General features: G+C 37.2%; 1 protein-coding gene and 1 pseudogene across 14 annotated transcripts in view; both read left to right on the top strand.

Annotated features, from left to right (window-relative positions):
- Positions 1–24,800, top strand: part of PPHLN1 (periphilin 1) — a 175,191-nt gene that overhangs the window by 80,092 nt on the left and 70,299 nt on the right. For 9 of the 14 annotated variants that reach the window (XM_061416415.1, XM_061416413.1, XM_061416411.1 and 6 more), the window contains 3 exons: positions 3,281–3,337; positions 5,817–5,896; positions 20,840–20,959. In XM_061416415.1, coding sequence (XP_061272399.1) covers positions 3,281–3,337; positions 5,817–5,896; positions 20,840–20,959 — 257 coding nt within the window. The remainder of the gene's footprint in view (positions 1–3,280; positions 3,338–5,816; positions 5,897–20,839; positions 20,960–24,800) is intronic. The other 5 variants (XM_061416416.1, XM_061416412.1, XM_061416425.1 and 2 more) reach the window with 1 other exon arrangement.
- Positions 12,374–20,829, top strand: LOC133248610 (sorting nexin-4-like; annotated as a pseudogene).

Raw genomic sequence — 24,800 nt, 5'->3', positions numbered from 1 at the left:
AGAGGTCCTTACTGTGGAAGATTGACAGGTTTATTGCTTTCATTGGTCTGTATCTGATTTTATATAGCTCCGACTTTGGGTCTAGTCTTCCCTTATTTTCTTGAAATCAGCAGCCATTATTAAGAATGGAAGATATTTTAAAGAAAGACAATATTAATCAGTGTTTAATTTTGAAAGCACATCTTTCATGATAACTGAAAATGTACAGGAATTAAAAATACTATTTTGAGAAGAGTATCTTTGGAAATTAGACTCTATTATTAAACTTCAGTTTAACAAGAAAGAAAACACATCTTAAGACCTTTTGCTGTGAATGAATTTGGAAGTCCATGAGAATTTTTGGATAATAGCTGAAATTCCAGTAAAATTTAGAGATTTAATTCTGCCTTTAGAAAGAAGGCTTTTCTGTGCAGTTGTAGAGTAATAGTGGGAACATGGAAGTAGGCTTTACCATCAGATCATGTTTATTACACAGTAGGAACCTATTTTCTTATATGCTGAATATAATAGTGTTTCTTAGCTTGAAAGTTACTTTATTTGTGTTCAGTACTCATAAATATTTTGGCCACCTGATGTGAAGAGCTGGCTTATTGGAAAATATCCTCATGTTGGAAATAATTGAAGGCAAAAGGAGAAGGGAGCAGCAGAGGATAAGATGGTTGGATAGCATCATTGATTTAGTGAACATGAATTTGAGTAAACTCAGAGATAGTGGAGGACAGAGGAGCCTGGCGTGCTGCAGTCCATAGAGTCACAAAGAGTCGGACCCAACTTGGCAACTGAAGAACAAAACTCATAAAATCATTCAACAAAAATTTACATAAAAGATTTGCCAAGCAAGACAGATCCAGTCCTTGCCCTCTGAGTTTATATTTAGAGACGGAGACAGGTCATTTCATGGGACTAGGCATTTTAGGTGATACCTCAAGAGTGAGCAGAAGTTGCTGGGAGGATGAAAGTAGAAAAGTATTATTGGGATGAGCTGTTTCACGTGGAATTTAATCTTGGATTCTTCAACTGATCCAAGCTGTAAATGTGCTGTTGAATTAGATTCCACAGTATATTCTTTTTGTCTGAGAACCTGTGGTTTAATCACAAGAGAGCCTTTGGCTGTGAGTTTTCTGGGTGAATCCTAGGGTGTCAGCTGTAGCTTTCCTGGCACCTTCCTGAATGATGGAGGTTCTGAAACAGTAGTCAAGTAATGGCATTTTCATGTGTGTAGACATATATAGCATCCCTGTTTTAGGGCTTGTATGTTCTACCAGTAGCACACTTCCATACTTTTCAGAAATTCACTTCCATGTGTTCATAGTTAATATGTCTTAATTTTAACTGGTTGGATCTCTTACCTCCAAAAGTTGGTTATTTTGGGGAAGCAGTGGTGGTGTAGAGCTTTTTCTACCTCTGTGGTGGTTTGGTTGTTTTTTCTGTAGTCTTTTGGTATCTTTACCACAAGGATCATTTTTCTTGTGTCTCCTCCGTTTTTGTTTCATGGCCTTTTTGTGGCCATGCCACGTGGCATGCGGGATCCTAACCAAGGATCACACCTTTGCCCCTTGCAGTGGAAGCACAGAGTCCTAATCACTGAACTGCCAGGGAATTCCTTGTTTCATAATTTCTTGAATAAACAAGTAGATCGCTGAGAAATCATGTTCTTTCTAACCGAGAGCCCCAAATTTGCACATCTTCATCCATGATTCAGAAAAATGATTTCTTTAGCATCTTCATAGTCATCACATCTTCATTTGTTCATATCTTAATTTCTCTTTTAAAGCTTCAGGTATCAAAGGAGAGATGAATGTACTACCAGTGCTCTTGTTTATTTTTAATTGATAAGACTTTCAGAAATATCTAATTTTACTCATATCAGGCACTGTACAAAGCATTTAATAGTTTGCAAGATATAGCCCTAACTTTATTATCTCTCCAGCGATACTTAAAAATTTTTTTCCCTAGCAAAGTATTTTGTTCCTATATGGGTTATCAATAATTAATAATGCTTGATTGGATGAATCTGGTTAAATTTATCATTGCTTTCATCAGAACACATGAGCAAGAAAGTATGTTTCTGAAAGATCATATCAGATTTACAGCTACTATATTCAAAGAGACAGTGAATATTATTAAGTTCTTACAGACTTTTAGGTGTTTGTTGGAACATTGAGCTGCTTCTTTGGCTTTTTATTTCATCTGCATGGGAAGAACTAGTCTGTGGAACCAGTATTTGAAATTCTTGTTCATTTTCTTCCTCACCATTTATTCTTTCACTCACTAATATATTAACTGGGATTTTGATTTCCATATTGCCAACTTTAGAATTTTCTTTCTTTCATCCTACTTTAGAACCTTTTTTTTTTTTTTTGCAAGTCACAGCAAATACAGGAATGTATTGAGTCGTGTTGCCAACATGGTCAAGTAGGAGTTAGTTGTGCTTCCTAAGATCACATATAAGATGAATTTGAGGTAATGGCCAAGTACCTACAGAGTAGCATTCTGTCCATTAGAAATATAGACTTATGAGTGAAAAGAGTTGAGAGACATTTGTCTTGTTTTCCTAGTATTGATTGGAGCCAAATAAGAACAGAACAAAAAAGACTGAGGATAGGAGGAACATTCATATTTAAGGAACAATAACCAACAAAGAAGAGAGAGAAAGGTAAGAAGATATAGGATGACAGACAGAAAAGTACAAAGGCATGAAAGCAAATGGCAAAATATTAAGAACTTGTAATAGGCTACGTGTTGAGAACAAGGCAGAACGACTACTTGCAGGTAGTCATCGTATGACCAGGGAACTGGTATGATGGAGCATGAAAACTTTCTCAGGTGTCTTTTTTTATTTCTAGGGGTGAGTCATCTTTCACTCTTGATTTTTTGGTGTCATTCTTTAATCCTTTATATATTTACTTTATGGAGGAGGTTAGATTAGATGCTTATACTGATGAGTAAGATGTGTGATACCTGTCTTTAACCTTTGGTGTCTTATTATAGGGTCCTTTTTTCATGACTTTCTGGCCATGCTCTCCTTGGTTAGCCTCGTTCTCATTCACCATTGTTGGACCGAATCTTAACAGAGTTTTTCTCCTATTTTGTTATTTATTTCTCTTTAGTGGTATTTGCTCAGGCAGCCCAACTTGAAGACAGGGTAGGAAAGATGTTAGGGTTACCAGCAAATGCTCAGAAGTTCCTATTCTCGTTATTCCTACTTCTGGGTTCTTCTCTTGTTCCTTCTGGGCACAGAGGTGCTGGTGTTAATTCCTCCCTGCCCACCTTTCCCTAGAGTCCGTGCGTGCTGGTGCCTGCTACAAACGGCAGAATGAAGGAAGGCCAGAAAGAGGTGAGTTTTCAGCTAGATTTTGATTTGGGATTGTGAAGGGTGGAGGGTTATAATTGATAGAGGTTATAGAAATGGGAAAGTGTATAAACTCTTCCGTTAGTCTGCTGTGGGAACCAGAGTTGAACAACAGCAGGCTCACATAGTAGGATTTGGGTAGATAAGTGGGTTTGTTGTATAAGCTAGCCCATTCCTGGTTAGAAACAGCTACCTAAGAGGAGGTTGAGATCTGTAGAAGAGACATTGGCAGATAGAATCTAACAGCAGTAGGGTCAGGGCATTTCTATTTTTTGTTTTTGTGCTCTTTCTGCTGCCATCTGTATCATCCTTTTTCGTTTATCCTTTGCTTTTTGCCTGTCCTTCCCCTTCATGTAACTGGTGTATGTGAATATATGTTGATATTTGATCAACCACTGCGCTATCCTTCAGTGTTCCTTTGCTTCTGCACAGTGAGATTGGTTGAAATCTGCTTAAATTAGCCTTATGCAGCTAAAATGATGAGAGATCCTAAGACAACACTTTGACATCATACTTGGCATACCTGTACTGCTGATGTTTTATTTGTAAAGGAAATGCTAAATAAGAAATTAACAGCTGCTTGTGAAAATTTTTTGTTGTTGTTGTTGCTATTTTTAGCTGCTGTGTGCCAGAATTGAGCCTGTAATTATGCCTTTAATTAACATAGTGTGCTGTACTGATTGGTCCAGTTCTTCATCTTTGAAGGAAATATTTATCAGAATACACTAAAGAGGTCATTGTGTCCTAAGGGTAGAAAAATAACTCATCTCTTCACCAATTTTTGAGCACCTACTCTTTTCTTAAAGGCAGGCCTTGGGTATTCAGAAAAAAAATAAGCTTCTCTAGGAGTTTTAGATGCGATGGGATAGACTGACACTGTCACATTATGATGTGGGATTTGCCATGTACAGTGGAAATTCAGTAGGGAATGACTGGATAAACCATGTTCTTAGTTATTTGGGGATATAGTGATGATTGGTATCCTTTTACTTTTGATTTTTAAGGTCTATAAGAACTTTTAAACTTGCTTAGTATGAAAGTCTCTTAATGGTATCACAAGTTAAAAGATTCTAGAATTCTGTCTTTATAAAGACTATTGGAGCTTCAGAGTTGGAGTACTGTACCTGTAGCAGGGGAGTCTTCAACCTCAGCACTATTAACATTTGAGGCTGCATAATTCTTTATTGTGGAGGTCTGTTCTGTGCATTTGTAGGATGTTTAGCAGCATCCCTAACCTCTATTTGTCATGTGCCAATGGCACTCACCCATTTGAGACAATCAAAAATATCTTCACACATATGCACATATTATGGGTGGGGAGAGGTGTGGGGGTGTCTTGAGAAAGGCAGGTCTTCAGGACATTGGAAAGAGATGTTATTTACTACTTCTTCAGGTAGTTGGAAGCCCTTGAGCCTCCAGGTCCTTACTTAGCTATTGTGACCATAGCAGGAAGAATTTAGGAGGCTTTTTGACTGAAGCTGGCTTTGCTTCAGTTTAAAGGTCATTTGTCTCTGCTTTTGCTCTTGACTGCTTTCCTGGCCTTAACCCACTATCCAGCCTTGACCAATTTCTGTGCCACTCCAAACTTGGTGCCACTTTTTCTTCTCTCCATAGTTAAAGTTTCCTAGCCCTTGAAAGCAGAGGATACATATTACCTTTGACATATAGTCAATTTAATGAAATGTTTTTCTATTAGTAACAGCTCACTGTTATTTAAAAAATTATGTTTAGCTAAACCTTTTTTGTTGTTTTTTTTTGTTGTTGTTGCTGTTGAACTGGTTAAAGTAATATTTAAATTTATTTTCTGGCTTAAATTTCCATAAAAGCAATAATATATACATAGAGCACTTTGGGAGTGTCTGAGTGACTAAAGATAAAAGCTAGTGACTTTATCTCATATGGATTTATTTTTAATTATTCAATATATATTTGAGCACTTATATCAGGTACTGGATTAGTACTGTATTACAGTGTTCCAGTTTTTATTTTTTAAACATTTCATGAATACCTGCTAAATTCCTTACGTGTCTTTCTCTTGAGCTTCTGCATAATTAGCTAATATTTAGCTAATTCTCTTTTGTAGTATTTATATAATAACCTCCATTGGATTTTTATTGTGTGTGATGCATTAAAAGTTAGCTTTTCAGAATTTGGAAGAGGAAGCATTTATGATTTTAAAATGGTTTTGCCTTTCCTCAAGTCTTCTCTGTTGTTCCATGTTTGCTAACTGGCACTGATATGACCTAGACTGCCATCATGTGTACAGTCTTTTGGTTCTAGATTATTTGAAATTTTCAATGGTGCCCAGCCTATAAGAGAGATTTAGATATTAACAAATTTAATAATGTAATAAAGATTTCAGTACTAAAATATATGACCTCTGTCCTTTGTTTATTCACTTACAGAATCAGTCTAGTTGAAAACAAATGAGCTAGAAAATTGTATTTTATATTTTCTTATATAGGTAAAGAAAGACCTGTTCAGCCTTTGAAAACATCAAGAGACACTTCACCCTCAAGTTCTTCAGCAGTTGCTTCATCAAAGGTTTGTTGTATTTCTAAAATTAATTTAAAGAAGGATTACAAAGTAGATGAGATAGACTGTCTAGTACAGTGCTTTTATTCTTTACTATCACACCTAATGGGGGTAATTTGCTACATTAAAATCTTGAGTTTTAAGTAACCATAATTTGAAAATAGCCACTAGAGTAAATGAGCAGTTTTCTTACGGAATTATTTCCACAGGTTATGCTAAAATTAGTACTTACTGTATGCCTTCTCATCTTGACAATACCTGAGTGGGAAAGAATATTCAGATGGTGTGTATTTGAGAGAATATGCTTTTATTTTGGAAATGACTTAACAGTGACCTAACATTTATTGTATAATTACTTGATTCTTGATAATATATCATATATTTTTTTCTGTTATTAATTCATATAAAAATTCTATGATGTAGGTAAGTATGTTTCCATTCGAAGTTAAATAATTTTCTCAAATTATTTCCCTGATGAGTTATCCCCAACATTTAAGAATACCTATACTTCTCAAACTCTTCCAAAAAATAAAAGAGGGTCAAACACTTCCAACATTGTTTTATGAGACTAGCATTATCCTGGTACCAAAACCAGACAAGAACATTACAAGGAAAGAAAATTACAGGCCAATATCTCTGCAAAGTCTCTTAGTCAGAATTTATCAAATCAAATTCATCAGCACATGATCAAGTGGGATTTATTCTAGGCATGCTAGGATGGTTTGGTATCTGCAGATCAATCAGTGTGATGCTGATTGATAGTGTAGTGTGATACACTACATTAATAAAATGAAGGATAAAAATCATAGTAGCATCTTACTAGATGCAGAAAAAGTATTTGATAAAATTTAATATAGTTTGATAAAAAGTCAACAAAGGGGGCATGAGGGAACATCCCTCAACAAAATAAAGGCTATATTTGTCAAGCCAATAGCCAACATCATTGTCAAAGCATTTACTCTAGGATCAGGAACAAGATAAGGCTGCCCAGTCTCACCAGTTTTATTCAACATAATATTGGAAGTCCTAGCCAGAGCAATTAGGCAAGGAATAGAAATAAAAAAGCATCCAAATTAGAAAGGAAGAAGTAAAACTGTCACTATTTTTGGATTACATGATATTACATATAGAAGACACTAAAAAAGAAAATCAAACAAGCAAGTGGGACCTAATTAAGCTTAAAAGCTTTTGCAGAACAAAGGAAACCATTAAGAAAATAAAAAGACAACCTACAAAATGGGAGAAAATATTTGCAAATGGTATGACCAATAAGGACTTAATATACAAAGTATATAAATAGTTCATACACCTCAATATCAAAAAACAGACAGAAGACCTGAATATGAATTTTTCCAAAGAAGACATACAGGCTAATAGGTACATGAAAAGATGCTCAACATTGCTAATTATTAGACAAATGCAAATCATAACCACAATGAGCTATTGCCTTGCACCATTTAAAATAGCTGTCATCAAAAAGTATACAAATAACAAATGTTTGAGAATATATGGAGAAGAGGAAACTCTGTGCAATTGGTGAGAATGTAAATTGGAAAACAGTATAGGGATTCCTAAAAACAAAAAACAAAACAATAACTATCATATCATCTAGCAGTCTACTTCCATGTATATAAGCAAAGTAAATGAAAACAGGGTGAACACATGGCAACTCCAAGAGTGCAAGGAAGCTCTGCACCCCTTTGTTTAGCCTTGCTTAAGAATCTTTTTATCATAAACTGCTTCCCATTAGGCATAAAATTCAGCCCATATGTCAACACTGGAAGGAGTTCAGCATCTGTCTGTCAGGATGCTTTCATTTGCCTATATGGCTACTTGCTTATACTAAGGAAAGGCCAAGATGGCAGAGTAGAAAGACCCTAAACCCATCTCCTTGTAAGAATAGCAAAATCACAATTTTCTGTAGAACAGTCATTGATGAGAAAGAGTGGGACCTACCAGCAAAGATCTTCTGCAACTAAAGACATAAAGAAGGAACCACAGCAAGAGAGGTAGGAAGAATGGACTCAAAATATAATAAAATCCCACACCCTTCAGGTCGGCAACCCATGGAGGATAATTACATTGCAGAAGTCCTCCCACAGGAGTAAGAGTTCTGAGTCCTACATCAGGCTCCCAAGCCCAGGGTTCTGGCACCAGGAAGACAAGCTCCTAGAGCATTTGGCTTTGAAGGCCAGCAGTGCTTAATTGCAAGAGGCCCACAGAAGTGGTGGAGATAGACACTTCACTCTTAAAGGAGGCACACAAAACCGCATGCATACCAGGATGCAGAGCAAAAGAAGTAATTTGATAGTTGCCTGTATAAGACGTACCTGCTGGTCCTGGAGAATCTCCTGGAGAGGCAGGGAGCAGCTGCGGCTCACCCTGGAGACGTGGACACTGGTGGCAGACATATTGGGGAACCTTCAAAGACACGAACACTGTTTCTGGCTGCTACCATCTTGGCTCACTGGAACCAAGATCTGGCCCCATTCAGCAGCCAAAGGGGTCAGTGCTGGGATTCCTCAGGCCAAACAACAAACTGGGTGGGAACACAACCCCACCCACCAACAGACAGGTTCTCTAAAGACTTCTTGACCCTATATCCACCTCTAGACATGCCCCTGAAAAATGTCCCTATCCAGCAAAGGGTCAAGAACCAGCTCTAACTACCAGTGGGTAGGCACCAACTTTTCCCACCAGGAATCCTGTACTAGCCTCTAGACTAACCTCACCCAAGAGGGGAAAGACAGCAAAAGCAAGCCAGGCCTACTCTGGGACCAGTTGTACCCTTGTCTTGACCACAGCAGGCCAGCACAGCCTTCTGGACACCCTAGACCCCATATACAACTGTTTTAGGAACTGGCCTCCCCACCTCAGTGATCAGAAATGAGCTCTGAGATCCCTGAATGCTACAGCCAGACTCCAGAAATTGGTTCTGCCTGCCAGTAGTCTGGCATTATCCCTAGGATCTGACCTCACCCGCCAGTGGGTGGGCAACAGCTCCAGAGTCTTCAAAACTCTAACCCTGCTCAGTAGTGAGCCAGCACTAGCTCCATGGCCCCCTAGGATTCTGCAGCCAGCTACCTTGTGACCAGGTACCACTACACAGTAGCCAGCAGCATCTGCACAAGACAGGGCCTGGCAACCAACTGGATTAGGGGCCAACCAAGTCTACTAGACTTCCCACATAATCAGCCCACCATAACAGAAGGACCCATGCAGCCTTCTTAAGGGGAATGCTCAGAGCATATAGCTTAGGTGATGACACTGCTAGGACGCATAGGACATCTCCTAGAGAACACCACTTTTCCAAGGTGGAGAAACATCACTGACCTCTCACATAGATAAAAACACAAATAGCAAATTAGACAAAATGAAGCATCATAGGAATATGTTCTAGACAAATAAGATATAACCTCAGAAGAAGAATTTAAATGAAGATTGGCAGTCTACCTGAAAAAGAGTTCAGAATAATGATCGTAAAGATGATCAAAGAACTTGGGAGGAGAGTAGATGCATAGAGTGAGAAGTTAGAAGGTTTTTTTTTTTAAAAAAACAGAAAATATAAAGAACAACCAGAGATGAAGAATACAATAGCTGAAATGAAAAATAGACTAGAAAGAATATTAGATTAAATGATAGAGAAGAATAAGTCAATGAGCTGGAAGAGAAAATAGTGGAAATGACTGCCAATGAATAGAACAAAGACAAAAAGAGACCTCTGGGACCACATGAAGCACATTAATATTCACATTATAGGGGCCTTAGAAGGAAAAGAGAGGGAAAGGACCTGAGAAAATTAAAGATAAGTGAAAATATTAAAAGCAGCAAGGGAAATACAGCAAATAGCATACAAGGGACCTCCCATAAGACGATGGGAGCTGATTTTTCAACAGAAATTCTGCAGGCCAGAAGGGAGTGGCATGATATATTTAAAGGAAGGGAAAAACCTGCAACCAAGAATACTTTGGGCTTCCCTGGTGGCTCAGTGGCACAGAATCCACCTGCCAATGCAGGAGATGTGGTTCGATCCCTGGGTCATAAAGATTCCCTGGAGAAGGAAATTGCAACCCACTCCAGTATTCTTGCCTGGGAAATTCCATGGACAGAGGAACCTGGTGGGCTATAGTCAATGAGGTCACAAAAGAGTTGGACATAACTTAGTGACTAAACAACAATAAGAATACTTTACCCATTAAGGCTCTCATTCAGATCTGATGGTGAAATCAAAAGCTTTATAGGCAAGCCAAAACTAAAGGAATTCAGCACCACTAAACCAGCTTTAAAACAAATGTTAAAGGAACTTCTGTAGGTGGGAAAAAAAATGACCACCACAGGAATACAAGAAAATTATGAAATGAAAAAGCTAACCAGTAAAGGCAAACATACTATAAAGGTAGAAAATCACCTACACACAAAGCTAGTAGGGAGGTTAAAAGACACAAGTAGTGAAATCATTTGTATCCGCAATAAGCAATTAAGGTATACACAAAACAATTAGATATAAAATTAAAGACAGTAATCATGAAGTGAGGAGAGTACAAACATAGGGCCTTAAAAATGCATTTGAAATTAAGAGATCAGCAACTTGATATATTGCTATAAAGAAATCTCATTATAACCACAAACCAAAAAAATCTATAAAATATGTACAGACTAGAAAAAGAAATCCAAACATAATACTAACGATAGTTATCAAATCACAAGAGAAGAGAACAAAAGAAGAAAGGGGGAAAAAAGACCTAAAACAGCAAAATTGCAATAAGAATATATATATTGATAACTATCTTAAATGTAAATAAACTAAATGTTCCACCCAAAGACATAGGTGGCTGCATAGATACAATAAGACTCATATATATGCTATGTACAAAAGACTAACTTTAAGCTTCTGCACATCAAAGGAAAATATTAGCAAGGTGAAAAGACAGCCTTCAGAATGGGAGAAAATAATAGCAAATGAAGCAACTGACAAACAGCTAATCTCAAAAATATACAAGCAACTCCTACAGCTCAACTCCAGAAAAATAAACGACCCAATCAAAAAATGGGCCAAAGAACTAAATAGACATTTCTCCAAAGAAGACATACAGATGGCTAACAAACACATGAAAAGATGCTCAACATCACTCATTATCAGAGAAATGCAAATCAAAACCACTATGAGGTACCATTTCACACCAGTCAGAATGGCTGCGAACCAAAAGTCTACAGATAATAAATGCTGGAGAGGGTGTGGAGAAAAGGGAACCCTCTTACACTATTGGTGGGAATGCAAACTAGTACAGCCACTATGGAGAACAGTGTGGAGATTCCTTAAAAAACTGGAAATAGAACTGCCTTATGATCCAGCAATCCCACTGCTGGGCACACACACTGAGGAAACCAAAAGGGAAAGAGACACGTGTACCCCAGTGTTCATCGCAGCACTGTTTATAATAGTCAGGACATGGAAGCAACCTAGATGTCCATCAGTAGATGAATGGATAAGAAAGCTGTGGTACATATACACAATGGAGTATTACTCAGCCATTAAAAAGAATACATTTGAATCAGTTCTAATGAGGTGGATGAAACTGGAGCCTATTATACAGAGTGAAGTAGGCCAAAAGGAAAAACACCGATACAGTATACTAACACATATATATGGAATTTAGAAAGATGGTAACAATAACCCTGTGTATGAGACAGCAAAAGAGACACTGATGTATAGATCAGTCTTATGGACTCTGTGGGAGAGGGAGAGGGTGGGAAGATTTGGGAGAATAGCATTGAAACATGTGAAATATCATGTATGAAACGAGATGCCAGTCCGGGTTCGATGCATGATACTGGATGCTTGGGGCTAGTGCACTGGGACGACTCAGAGGGATGGTATGGGGAGGGAGGAGGGAGGAAGGTTCAGGATGGGGAACACATGTATACCTGTGGCGGATTCATTTTGATATTTGGCAAAACTAATACAATTATGTAAAGTTTAAAAATTAAATTAAAAAAATAGAATTAAAAAAAAAATGACTAACTTCAGGTGTAGAGTTATATATAGACTGAAAGGGAGGGGATGGAGGAAGGTATTCCATGCAAATGGAAATTAAAAGAAAGCTGGAGTAGCAAATTCTTATCTCAGACAAAATAGACTTTAATGAAGACTAACAGGAGACAAAGAAGGACACTATATAGGGATCAAAGGGCCAATCCAAGAAGAAGATATAACAATTGTAAATATGTATGTACCCAACATTGGAGGAACTCAGTGTATAAGGCAAATATTAACAGACACAAAAGGAAAAATTGACAATTACTGTAGGGGAGTTTAATACCCTACTTATTAGGTTGGTGAAAAAGTAATTGTGATTTCGGACCATGAATTTTAAATTGTTATAATGAGGCTCAAACACATTTTTATTAATCAAAATAGAAACCATTACAATCAACCCCTTTTTGCCAGCGAGAGATAAGTTTGTTAATTCCTGGAGCACAAAATCCATGTCTCAGGATTCAACAAATTCTTGGAAAGCACTTTCCTTCTTTGTTCTGGAGGCTTTGGAGCTGCTGCTTGGTCTAACCAGTGAGCTGGTCATCACCGATTGTGTGAAATCCACTTGTTTCACATCACAATCTGATCTAGAAATAGTTAATGGTTGTTTCACAGAATAAGAGAAGATGACACTTCAAAATGACTTTTTTTTTTTTTTTTTGCTTTTCGGTCAGCTTATGAGGCACCCACTTATTGAACTTTTTCACCTTTCCAATTTGCTTCAAATGCTGAATGACCATATAGTGGTTGATGTTAAGTTCTTTGGCAACTTCTCATGTAGTTGTAAGAGGATCAACTTTGATGATCCTTTCAGTTGGTTGTTGTCAACTTCCAATGACTGGCCACTGCACTCCTCATCTTCAGAACTCTTGTCTCCTTTGCAGAACTCCTTGAACCACCGCTGCACTGTATGTTTGTTAGTTCCTGGGCCAGATGTGTTGTTGATACTGCAAGTTGTCTCCAATGCTTTCCTTTGAACTCAAATAAGAAAATTGCTTGAATATGCTTTTTGTCTAACATCATTTCCCTAGTCTAAAATAAATATAAAATAAACATAAAATAAACAGCAATAAGTCATTAGTAATAAAGCATAAAGCAAGAAATGCACATTAAAATAATGTATAACATAACCACATTTAAGAATGTATTCCAGTATCAAATTGCAGAGTTCAACAGTGCAAAACCAAAATTACTTTTGCACCAACTTTAATACATCAATTGACAGATCATCTAGACAGAAAATCAGTAAGGGAACACAGACCTTAAATATAATACATTAGACAAAAAGGACTTGATTGATATTTACAGAGCATTCAATCTGAAAGCACCAGAATACACATTGTTTTCAAGTGTAAATGGCACATTCTCCAAAATGGATTGCTAGCTAGGCCACAAAACAAGCCTTAGTAAATTTAAGAACATTGAAATCATATCAAGCATCCTTTCTGACCACAAGGATATGAGAGTAGAAATCAACTACAAGAAAAAAAACCCTACAAAAAACACAGACACATTGGAGGCAAAACAATAAGCCATTAAAGGGCCAATGGATCATTGAAGAAATCAAAGGAAATTAAAGCAGTATCTCAGGTAGAGATCTGCTTTTTTTTTTTTGGACTGTGCTGCATGGCTTGCAGGATCTCAGTTCCCTGACTAGGGATTGAATTCATGCCACAACAGTGAAAGCCTGAAATCCTAACCACTAGGCCACCAGGGAACTCCCTTGCATTTCTGTGTTCATTGCAGTGTTATTCGCTATAGCCAAAATGTGGAAACAGCCTAACTGGCCCTCAGTGAATGAATGGATAAAGGAAGTATGGTGTGTGTGTGTGTGTGTGTGTGTGTGTGTGTGTGTGTGCGTGCGTGCGCGTAATTTATTTATATATATATATATATATGAATATTATTCAACCATGAAAAAGGAGGGCATCTTACCATTTGTGACAGCATGGATGGACTTTGAGGGCATTATGCTAAGTAAAAGAAGCCAGATGGAGAAACATGAGTATTGCATGATCTCATTTATATGTGGAATCTAAAGAAGGCAAATTCACAGAAAGAAGGGTGGTTACCAGCCTCTGGAGGATGATAGGCAAGGGAAACTGTTGTCAGAGATTATAAACTTGAAGCTACAATGTGTATCAGTTCTGGGTATCTAATGTATAACATAGTTTTGTAGTTAACAATACTCTTGTTATAATTGAAATTTGCTAATAGATTTTTAATGTTCTATCTACAAAGAAGAAATACCAATTGTGTCATCATGCAAGTATTAGCATATTAACACTATGGCTGTGATTATGTTGCAATGAAAAAAGTAGGTATATATCTCCAATTATGGCAAGGCTTAGGTGTTAAATAATTTTCTCAAGGACATGACTAGTCTTCACTGCATCATTCTTCACAGGCCTTGCTTCCCAGCATTCCTAAACGTGTTGAAAAGATGATTCATGGTTCTGATCCTCAAAATTTTAAATTTGTGGTGTTGCTGAGTTCTCTCCACCAGCCTCCCACATTCTTTCTCTTTCCATGAGTGTTGTTACTTTTCTTCTCTTTTTTCTCCACTTCTTTTTGGTTTCTGTCTTTAGTATGTCTGGCTTTTCTGTAAGAATAGATATCATCTGGTGGGCTATGCTGGTGTTCACAGGGCATCTGCTTCTCTGCCTCAAATAAAAGAAAAATGTGTTTTTGTGGCGACTTGTGTCTTTGGAGCTTTCCCAGAACTCTGAGGATGTTAGAATGGTGGATTTTGAATAGAAAAGATTGTTTGTTTTTTTAACCATATCAAGGGTTCTTTACCCATCTGAAACACTGGCTTGTTTTGTGTGTGTGTGTGTTTGGTTATATAGGAAAGAATGAAGAGTAAAAATAGTACTTCCCATAATTTAAATATTATGATATTTGAGATATTTATTTCCCTTTAACTATAATATGGTGTTTCAAATCCTAAAAGTTGATGCTGTTAAAGTGCTGCACCCAATATGTCAGCAAATTTGGAAGACTCAGCAGTGGCCACAGGACTGGAAAAGGTCAGTTTTCATTCCAATCCCAAAGAAAGGCAATGCCAAAGAATGTTCAAACTACCACACAATTGCACTCATCTCACATGCTAGCGAAGTCATGCTCAAAATTCTCCAAGCCAGGCTTCAACAGTATGTTAACTGAACCGAGAACTTCCAAATGTTCAAGCTGAATTTAGAAAAGGCAGAGGAACCAAAGATCAAATTGCCAACATCTGTTGGATCCTAGAAAAAGCAAGAAATTCCAGAAAAACATCTGCTTCTGCTTCATTGACTACGCTAAAGCCTTTGACTGTGTGGATCACAACACACTGTGGGAAGTTCTTCAGGAGATGGGAATACCAGACCACCTTACCTGCCTCCTGAGAAATCTGTATGCAGGTCAAAAAGCAACAGTTAGAACCAGACATGGAACAATGGACTGGGTCCAAATTGGGAAAGGAGTACGTCAAGGTGGTATCTTGTCACCCTGCTTATTTAACTTATATGCAAAATACATCATGTGAAATGCCAGGCTGAATGAAGCACAAGCTGGAATCAAGATTTCTGGGAGAAAGATTGCTGCATATCAGTAACCTCAGATATGCAGATGATACCAACTTTATGGCAGAAAATGAATAAGAACTAAAGAGCCTCTTGATGAAAGTTAAAGAGGAGAGTCAAAATGCTGGCTTAAAACTCAGTGTTCAGAAAACAGAAGATAATGGCATCTGGTCTCATCACTTCATGGCAAATAGATGGGGAAACAATGGAAACAGTGACAGAGTTTATTTACCTGGGCTTCAAAATCACTCTAGATGGTGACTGCAGCCATGAAATTAAAAGACACTTGTTTCTTAGAAGAAAAGCTATGACAAATCTAGAAAGCATATTAAAAAGCAGAGATATTACCTTGCAGACAAAGGTCCATCTAGTCAGAGCTGTGGTTTTTCTAGTACTCATGTATGGATGTGAGAATTGGACCGTAAAGAAAGCTGAGTGCTGAAGAATAGATGCTTTTGAGCTGTGGTGTTGGAGAAGACTCTGGAGAGTCCCTCGGACAGCAAGGAGATGCAACCAGTCCATCCTAAAGGAAATCAGTCCTGAATATTCATTGGAAGGACTGATGCTGAAGCTGAAGCTCTAGTACTTTGGCCACCTAATGGGAACAGCTGACTCACTGGAAAAGACCCTAATGCTGGGAATGATTGAAAACAGAAGAAGGGGACGACAGAGGATGAGATGGTTGGATGGCGTCACTGACTCAGTGGACATCAGTTTGAGCAAGCTCTAGGAGCTGTTGATGGACAGAGAAGCCTGGCGTGCTGCAGTCCATGGGGCCACAAAGAGGCAGACACGACTGAGCGACTGAACTGAGCTGAATGTGATGTGAATATAAGTTACAGCATAAGACTTTGTATGTGACAAAATATACTTTAACCATAAAATCCATCCCTAGCATGGCAGCATAGTCGCACTGTGTCTGTTGTGCCGAACTGTAGCCATGGAGCAAAGCAGCTCCTGACCCTGGGCAACTTTTGCAACATGCACACCTAGAGCCCTTGGACCACTCCAACCGACACTGGGCTAGAGTCTGTGGTGGATGAGGAAGCAGAAGGAATGAGGGCCCTGGGGATGGCAGGGTAACACAAATTTGGTTTTGGTTCAGGAAGATAGAAATTAGTGTTTTTGAAGCAGAAAAGTGAGCTGAAGAAATGCCATGAACATGCAAGAAACGTAAACTGCTTACCTCACTGAACCAAGATTGGTTGAACATAGTGATCATCAGGGGGTTCTAACGGACTCACTATGGAGGCAGCCTAGTGAATTTGAGTTGTTGAGAAACTACCTTTTAGTTTACTATTCACATATTGTTGTGCCATGTCTACCAGAAAAAAGGGTGGAATTTGTTTGGCATTTACTCTCTGCTGACAAAATGGACCTGAATTTTGTGGACAGACATGGAATCGATTTAGAAAACTTCCTCTTGAGAATTGGTTCACATCCCATCCTTTATAGAGACAGGCTCTTCTGTTTTTAACAGAGGAATGTAACTGGAAGGAGACTGTATATGTAACTGGATTTCAGCTGAAAGCAGACTCAGGTTGAAAATGCTTTAATGCCACATTCAGAGTGAAAAACCCAGACGAGATTTACTGAATTGAAACACTGCAGTGATGAACTACAGTCTGTCATCTCATATCTTCTTTGAGTCAGGGCTAGAGTAGTAGATTGACTGCATGGTTTATATAAAGTGCATGGAAATTATGGGCAAGTTTTCAGTGAGTGAAGTGCCACAGTAAAAGAAATGGGTGATGGACTGCAGAGTGCTGGTCCTCACATGGATGTGCATGCATGTTCTGTTGATGATATTTTGGAAGATAAAGAACATTATGCAGATCAGTTAAAGGAGTATCCTTTTCATACAGAAGTACTGCAGGTGTGTGCAGAAAACATGACTTAACATAGTATGACTTGGAGATGGCTGCTGAGGACTTAGCATCCAAGAAGCAGCAACATGAGGAACCCGCTACCAGGACTGTGAGAACATTTTCTTTGAAAGGAATGACTACCAAACTCTTTGGTCAAGAAACTCCAGAGCAAAGAGAAGCCAGAATAAAGATGCTAGAAGAACGAATAAGTGAAGGAGAACAACAAGTTCAGTCTAAAAATCTGGAAGGCAGAGAATTTGTCTTGGGTTGATATTTAATGCTTGGGCTGATATTTAATGCTTCAAAGAACAAAAGAACTGTGATTTAAAGGAGGCCCTCATAAGCTATGCAGTCATGCAGATCAGTATGTGCAAAAAGGGAATTCAAGTTTGGACCAATGCTAAAGAATGCTTTAGCAAGGTGTAATCCTGTGAAATGAATTTCTCTTCAGTTGAAGTACCCCAAAACAGAAGCCCAAGTAAATTAAAAAAAAATCAAGTTGTTACCGAGCATACACAAAAATACACAGTAAGTTGAGAAATTCAACTTTGTTTGATTTGGTTGTAGTTGTATTAATATAGCACAAAAGGATGTGTTTTAATGAAGATTAAATATTCTAATTTGAGGTTTTTGGGACTGGTGCGGATTCTAAAATGTTAATTAGATAAAATAGCCAACAGATTGTCGTTTCTGAACCAGTGACTGAATATCAAGGTATTAGGTCATTTCCAGATGTTCGTTTCAGTGCCTGCTGCTTCAGATCTGCTCATGTGGGGAGTTTTTTCCCTAAGATTAAATTCTTATCTTGATTTGGTAAGACCCACTAATCTCTCATAAGGGGTTAGTTTTTCTTGCCTTATAGTTGAGCTGTTTGATTTGATAAAGCTCAGCTGAAACTTAGTGTAAAATCTAAGTTATTTCTCCCACATTCATTAATGCCTCCAAACATTACATGCACTAGACAATGCCTTCAATGTGAATTTTACCAGAATTTTGGTACTGGTCAAAAATTTATGCTCCCAACAAAGAAGACTCAACTTCTTAGATGTATAGTGGAATACATTGTTATGATCTAGGAATTGCTATATAGAAAGTTTTGAGTATGTGAAGTATAAGCATTAAATTCTCAAATAATTCTTAGCCTCATTGATGAGCCTAAATTTACTCTGCTTGGCCCTCTATACATGGTATATATAGCATTTCAATGTATAAGATACATGTAGTGAACATATGTGTTAAGATCTTTATTATGAACATCCTTTTTTATTGCTTGGCTGTAATTTTTATAAAGATAAATTATATTGCTTTTGTGTGTGTGTGTGTTTGTGGTATATATTCAGAAGACAAGCATCCTTGGTATGTTGCTAGCTTTGTAAAACCCTATGTGTGTACTTATTATTACTAATTATGTAAAAAAAATTTTTCAGTGGTTTAGCATTTGACTGTTTTACGTTTGCAATGTTGCTGAATTTTTTGCTGTTTGCCAAACTTATGAAATAAATAAATGAAGTATTATGTTGATTTAAAAAAAAATCCAACTCTAATGGATTTTAGATGTTTTCTTTTCTTTTCCTTATGAATTGGAAAAGAACAACTTCTTGTGTCCTTTTCCCAGGGTTACAGGCTAATTTTATTTTCTATTAATTTTTTACATGCTAGCTTTATTACCTAGATTTTCTGATATGGTGGAAGACTTTTGCTTTTAAACATTATGGTTGCTGTCATGTAGGAATAATTCTTCAGAGTTTATTTTCTGCTGTTTTAAGTTACTTTCAAATGAGTTTTTCAAGTGTATAGATTTAATAATGGTTGAATAGAAGGATTCATTTGAAAGATTTTGCTTCCTTCTTCACTAGAGATAGCTTATAATGTTTTATTTTGTTTTGTTTTTGCTCTATAACTTTCTCTCCAAAACAGGTACCAAAAAGAGGTGTACCTTAAAAAATATATGTGTATCTAATTGTTTAAAAAGCTTTTTAGTGTTATTAATAAGTAATATTATAATAAAGGTATTACTTATATCTTTTAAATTTTATATATGGGTAGGGCTTTGGAGTAAGATATTTAGTCTCACCCAGTGGCCATGGAAACACTCGATGTAGACACATTGTGATTATTTTCCAGTAAATATTACAGATGGCAGTCCAGTTTTTTGGTGAATTGAATAAGGTATTAAAGGAGGTCAGGGCCTTGCATATCTAGAAGACCTGGTTTTAAGTTCCAGTTTAGCGTTTATTGGTAACTGTGTATAAATCAGTAACATTGACATTCAGTTTTTTGGTTTATAAGTTTGTGATGATAAAGTCGACTGAGCTACTTTCATGGAATTCCACTTAATTAAAATACCTTATTTTTGGTTTGCGTATATGTACTTTATAAATAGTAGTATACGATAACTTGGGTTTTTAAATTTTTTTTTCTACTTATAGTTTTACTATAGCAAAAGAATACAGATTAGAAGAAAAAAAAGGAAGATACACACAGGGCAAGATTTGGAATGTCCCATAAATGGAGCTTCTGGTTGTCCTTTCTCTGTGGAGTCCAGACCCGTTACCTCCCCCGGCAACACACTCAAAATGTATTTCCAACTTGGTAGCTTGCCTGAGCTTCAGTCTCTAGAATTTTTATTGAGACTTCATTCCATGAACATTGTTTGTTGTATTGTTGCCCATATGGTTGAACTCAGCTTCCAACTTCCTTTCTCAGAGCTTGGGTTGGTGTGTCTTTACCCAAAGCTCTATTAAACCTTTAAGGGTTTGTCTTTTTGGCACTGCTAGCCAACATGGGGACTTTTACTGCCACTGTCATATGGAGGAGGTATGTTTAGGAAGAGTGATACAACTTTACAGAAGAGATGAAGGTGACATTAAACTCCCAAGCATTACACTAGATGCTTTCAGGTCTGTTACCTCTCTTGATTCTCACAACTGCTTTATTTGAGCATGAATATAATGTTAGTAACCCCTATTTTGTAAATGAGAAAACCAAGGCTCACAGTATCATAAGATATGTATATAAAATCATCTACCCTCCCTAATGATGAAACTGCTATTCAAACCCAGCCATAGCATATCTGGACTTTTCTGTTGCATTAATTAGGAATTTACCTTGATGAAATTTTGTCATTATTTATTTCATTGAATATAATTAAACATATAAAGTTGGACTCACTATAGTGTCTATATATTCTATAAATTGTATAGTGTATTAGTTAATTGTCAGTGTCTTTTGTTTCATTCATTAGATGAATTTCTAAAGCTTTATATAAATGAAATTAGAAGTCACGTCTAGTCTATATGTCCCAGACAAAAGGCAACTTAAAGAAGTTCTGTTTATTTTTGAAAAAGTAAAGAATATACGTGTTCATTACATAAATTTGAATGCTTATATGATTTTAAGCATTAAGTGGGATATACTTGCTGATGTATTTGAAATTTAAAAACCCTTGAGAATTGTAACAGAACCTTTCTTTTGTTTTTATTAGGTATTAGACAAACCCAGTAGGCTAACTGAAAAGGAACTTGCTGAAGCTGCAAGCAAGTGGGCCGCTGAAAAGCTAGAGAAGGCAGATGAAAGTAACTTACCTGAAATTTCTGAGTATGAGGTAAGGCATAATTTCTTCTGTATTTGTCTAGATTTTAAATTATAGATGAAATTTTGGTTTCTTCTAGTGTTTTAAAATATGTTTGGGGAAAATGTCCTCATGAATTACTAAATTTTACCACACATAATAACAATATGAATATGAATTACTCTGAATTCAGTAATTATACTATGTCTGAATGTCTCTAGTAGTTTAAAAGTGTAAGAATGGTATAAATGTGGAGTATTATTAGGAAAATGTAGTATTTATACATGCTGCTTTTATGAGCTTTTAAAAGTATTTCTAGACATGCTAAGCCACCAGTCATAAAACAGTGAATTCAGAACAAAAATATAATTAAACCTTGGATCTGGGTTATATTTATATCGCATGTTATACTCTATGCAAATTTTTTCATATATATCCCAAGAAATGCAATTATGCATTGTTTGGTCTACCTGTGATTTTTGATGAATCCTGAGTACCAAAAAATGAGAACATTTTTGGGTCCACAGAATATGCTTTATAAAATGTTTGCATTAAAATATTGGAAATGTACTGAAAAATTTTTTTGTAACCTGTAAAAGAAATACAGATATTTTGTGGGCACAGTTAACCTTCTAGATTCAGGATTTGTTACTAGAGGAATTATTTTGACATGGCAGAGAATATAAAAATCTCTGTACTGTGATAGATTATATTTGGAAGAGATTTCTGACTTTATATTTTTGAATGCCTTTTAAGACAGGTCCTCTGAAAAAAGAGATGAAACGTTGGAATTCAATGTATAAATTCTGTACCTATGTGCATCTTAATACACTGTGGAAAGACCTTTCCAAAGTAACTAATATACACTGATCATAGAAAGTACAAACCAGTACAAACCCTATCAGTGCTTATAGAAATAGAACCTTTCTTTTTTAAAATGCTGATGTGTCACTGTCATTTAGCTATCAGTTTTTCTTACATAGGCCAAAGTTTCCTTGTTACTGTAGAGATAATAATAGATATTTATGCATATTTTCAAGTTAGTATCAAAAATATCAAGCTGTGTCTCTTTGGTATGTCTCTAGCGCTATTTTTTTTAATTAATTAATTTATTTTAATTGGAGACTGATTACTTTACAATATTGTAATGGTTTTTGCCATACATTGACATGAATCAGCCATGGATGTACGTGTGTCCCCCATCCTGAACCTCCCTCCCACCTCCCTCCCCGTCCCATCCCTCAGGGTTGTCCCAGTGCCATGGCCTTGAGTGCCCTGTCTTATCCATCGAACCTGGACTGTTGATCTATTTCACATATAGTAATATACATGTTTCACTGCTATTCTCTCAAATCATCCCACCCTTGCCTTCTCCCACAGAGTCCAAAAGTCTGTTCTTTACATCTGTGTCGCTTTTGCTGTCTCACATACAGATTCATCATTACCATCTTTCTAAATTCCATATGTATGTGTTAATATACTGTATTGGTGTTTTTCTTTCTGGCTTACTTCACTCTGTTTAATAGGCTCCAGTTTCATCCACCTCATTAGAACTGATTCAAATGTATTCTTTTTAATAGCTGAGTAATATTCCATTGTGTATATGTACCACAGCTTTCTTACCCATTCGTCTGCCAATGGACATCTTGGTTGCTTCCATGTCCTTGCTATTGTAAACAGTGCTGCGATGAACATCAGGGTACACGTGTCTCTTTGAATTCTGGTTTCCTTGCTGTGTATGCCCAGCAGTGGGATTTCTGGGTCATATGGCAGTTCTATTTCCAGTTTTCTAAGGACTCTCTACACTGGTCTCCATAGTGGCTGTACTAGTTTGCATTCCCACCAACAGTGTAAGAGGGTTCCCTTTTCTCTGCACCCTCTCCAGCATTTATTGTTTGTAGACTTTTTGATAGCAGCCATTCTGACCAGCATGAGATGGTACCTCATTGTGGTTTTGATTTGCGTTTCTCTGATAATGAGTAATGTTGAGCATCTTTTCATGTGTTTGTTAGCCATCTGTATGTCTTCTTCGGAGAAATGTCTGTTTAGTTCTTTGGCCCATTTTTTTATTGGGTTGTTTATTTTTCTGGAATTGAGCTACATGAGCTGTCTAGCACTATTTCAAAGTATGAAGAGTGTTACATTTAATAGGGTCATTTACTATTTTCCTTAAGAATTTAGAGTAATCGTTTTTATATTAATAATAGAAATATGTACTTTAAAGTTGCTGATTTGGATGTCTGATAATTTTTCTCAGAGTAATTAAACCAAAACTTCCAAAAAATACTTAGTTATTTGTTTTCTAAATATTGTATCTTCAACTGTTGTTGTTGTTTAGTCACTAAGTCATATATGACTCTTCTGTGATCCCATGGACTATAGCACACAAGGCTCCTCAGTGTGTGACATTTTCCAGGTGAAAATACTAGAGTGTATGGCCATTTCCTTCTTTATGGGATCTTCTCATTGGGATCAAACCCACATCTCCTGCATTGGCAAGCAGATTCTTTACCACTGAGTCACCAGGAAAGCCCACATATCTTCAGTTAGCAAAGCTATTATTAAGATATATTCATTCTCCCTCCTTGTCATTTTGATATCTCTTAATTTAAAAAATCAAATCCCACTGGCCTTCAAAGTCAAATTCCCTGGGGGTTCTCAGTCCCTTTGCTGGATCCCCAGTTTGGGAAATCTGTTGTGGGCCCTAGAGCTTTCACAACAGTGTGAGAACTTCTTTGGCAGAATTGTTCTCCAGTTTGTGGGTTGTCTGCTTGGTGGCTCTTTGGTGGGGTTCACATGCCGCACCTCCCAGATCTGCTGTAGCCAGAGCCCCTGTCCCCACAGCAGGCCACAGATGACCCGTGCCTCTGCAGGAGACACCCAAACACACAAAGGCAGGTCTGGCTGGGTCTCTTGTGGGGTCCAAAATCACTGCAGATGGTGACTGAAGCCATGAAATTAAAAGACATTTGCTCCTTGGAAGAAAAACTTTGACAAACCTAGACAGCATATTAAAAAGCAGAGATATTACTTTACTGACAAAAATCCATACAGTCAAAGCTATGGTTTTTCCAGTAGTCATGTGTGCTGTGAGAGTTGGACCATAAACAAGGCTGCACAATGAATTGATGCTTTTGAACTGTGGTGTTGGACTCTTGAGAGTCCCTTGGACAGCAAGGAGATCAAACCAGTGAACCCTAAAGGAGATCAGTCCTGAATATTCATTGGAAGGACTGATGCTGAAGCTGAAGCTCCAATACTTTGGCCACTTGATAGGAAGAACTGACTCATTGGAAAAGACCTTGATGCTAGGAAAGATTGAAGGCAGGAGGAGAAGGGGACGACAGAGGATGAGATGGTTGAATGGCATCACCGACTCAGTGGACATGAGTTTGAGCAAGCTCCAGGAGAAGCCTGGCGTGCTGCAGTCCATGGGGTCGCAAAGAGTTGAACACGACTGAGCAACTGAACTGAACTGAAATTTAAAAAAATCTTACTATCCATCTTTTCCAGTTTTTGATTATTTTGTTTATAGTCTTTTTTCATTTCTTGACTGGATCTCGACTCTGAATAGTCAGTGACAATGGGTCTTGAAAGATGTTTTTCTAGTACTCTTGTTTTTTCTCTATAATGTGCCCAGAATTTGCTAGACTTTTGAATTAATGAGAAGTCAGGAATCCTAAAATCTGTGTGTGGAGCCATAGGTCAGAGGGGATTTTCTGTTGGAGCAAAGGCAAGGTAAGAGTACTGTTGAAATTACTATCGTATGTTTGTAGTTGGCATATGTCATTAGTGTTGAACAGCATCAGTCTTGTAGCATTGTCTGAAAAGTTCTTCAAGTTTTGTTGATACTTTTCCATACTGGAGAAAAGGC

Source organism: Bos javanicus, chromosome 5 (assembly GCF_032452875.1).
Source record: "Bos javanicus breed banteng chromosome 5, ARS-OSU_banteng_1.0, whole genome shotgun sequence".
NCBI classification, from domain to species: domain Eukaryota; kingdom Metazoa; phylum Chordata; class Mammalia; order Artiodactyla; family Bovidae; genus Bos; species Bos javanicus.
The sequence above is the reverse complement of the archived record's forward strand: the minus strand, read 5'-3'. Positions and strand labels throughout refer to the sequence as shown.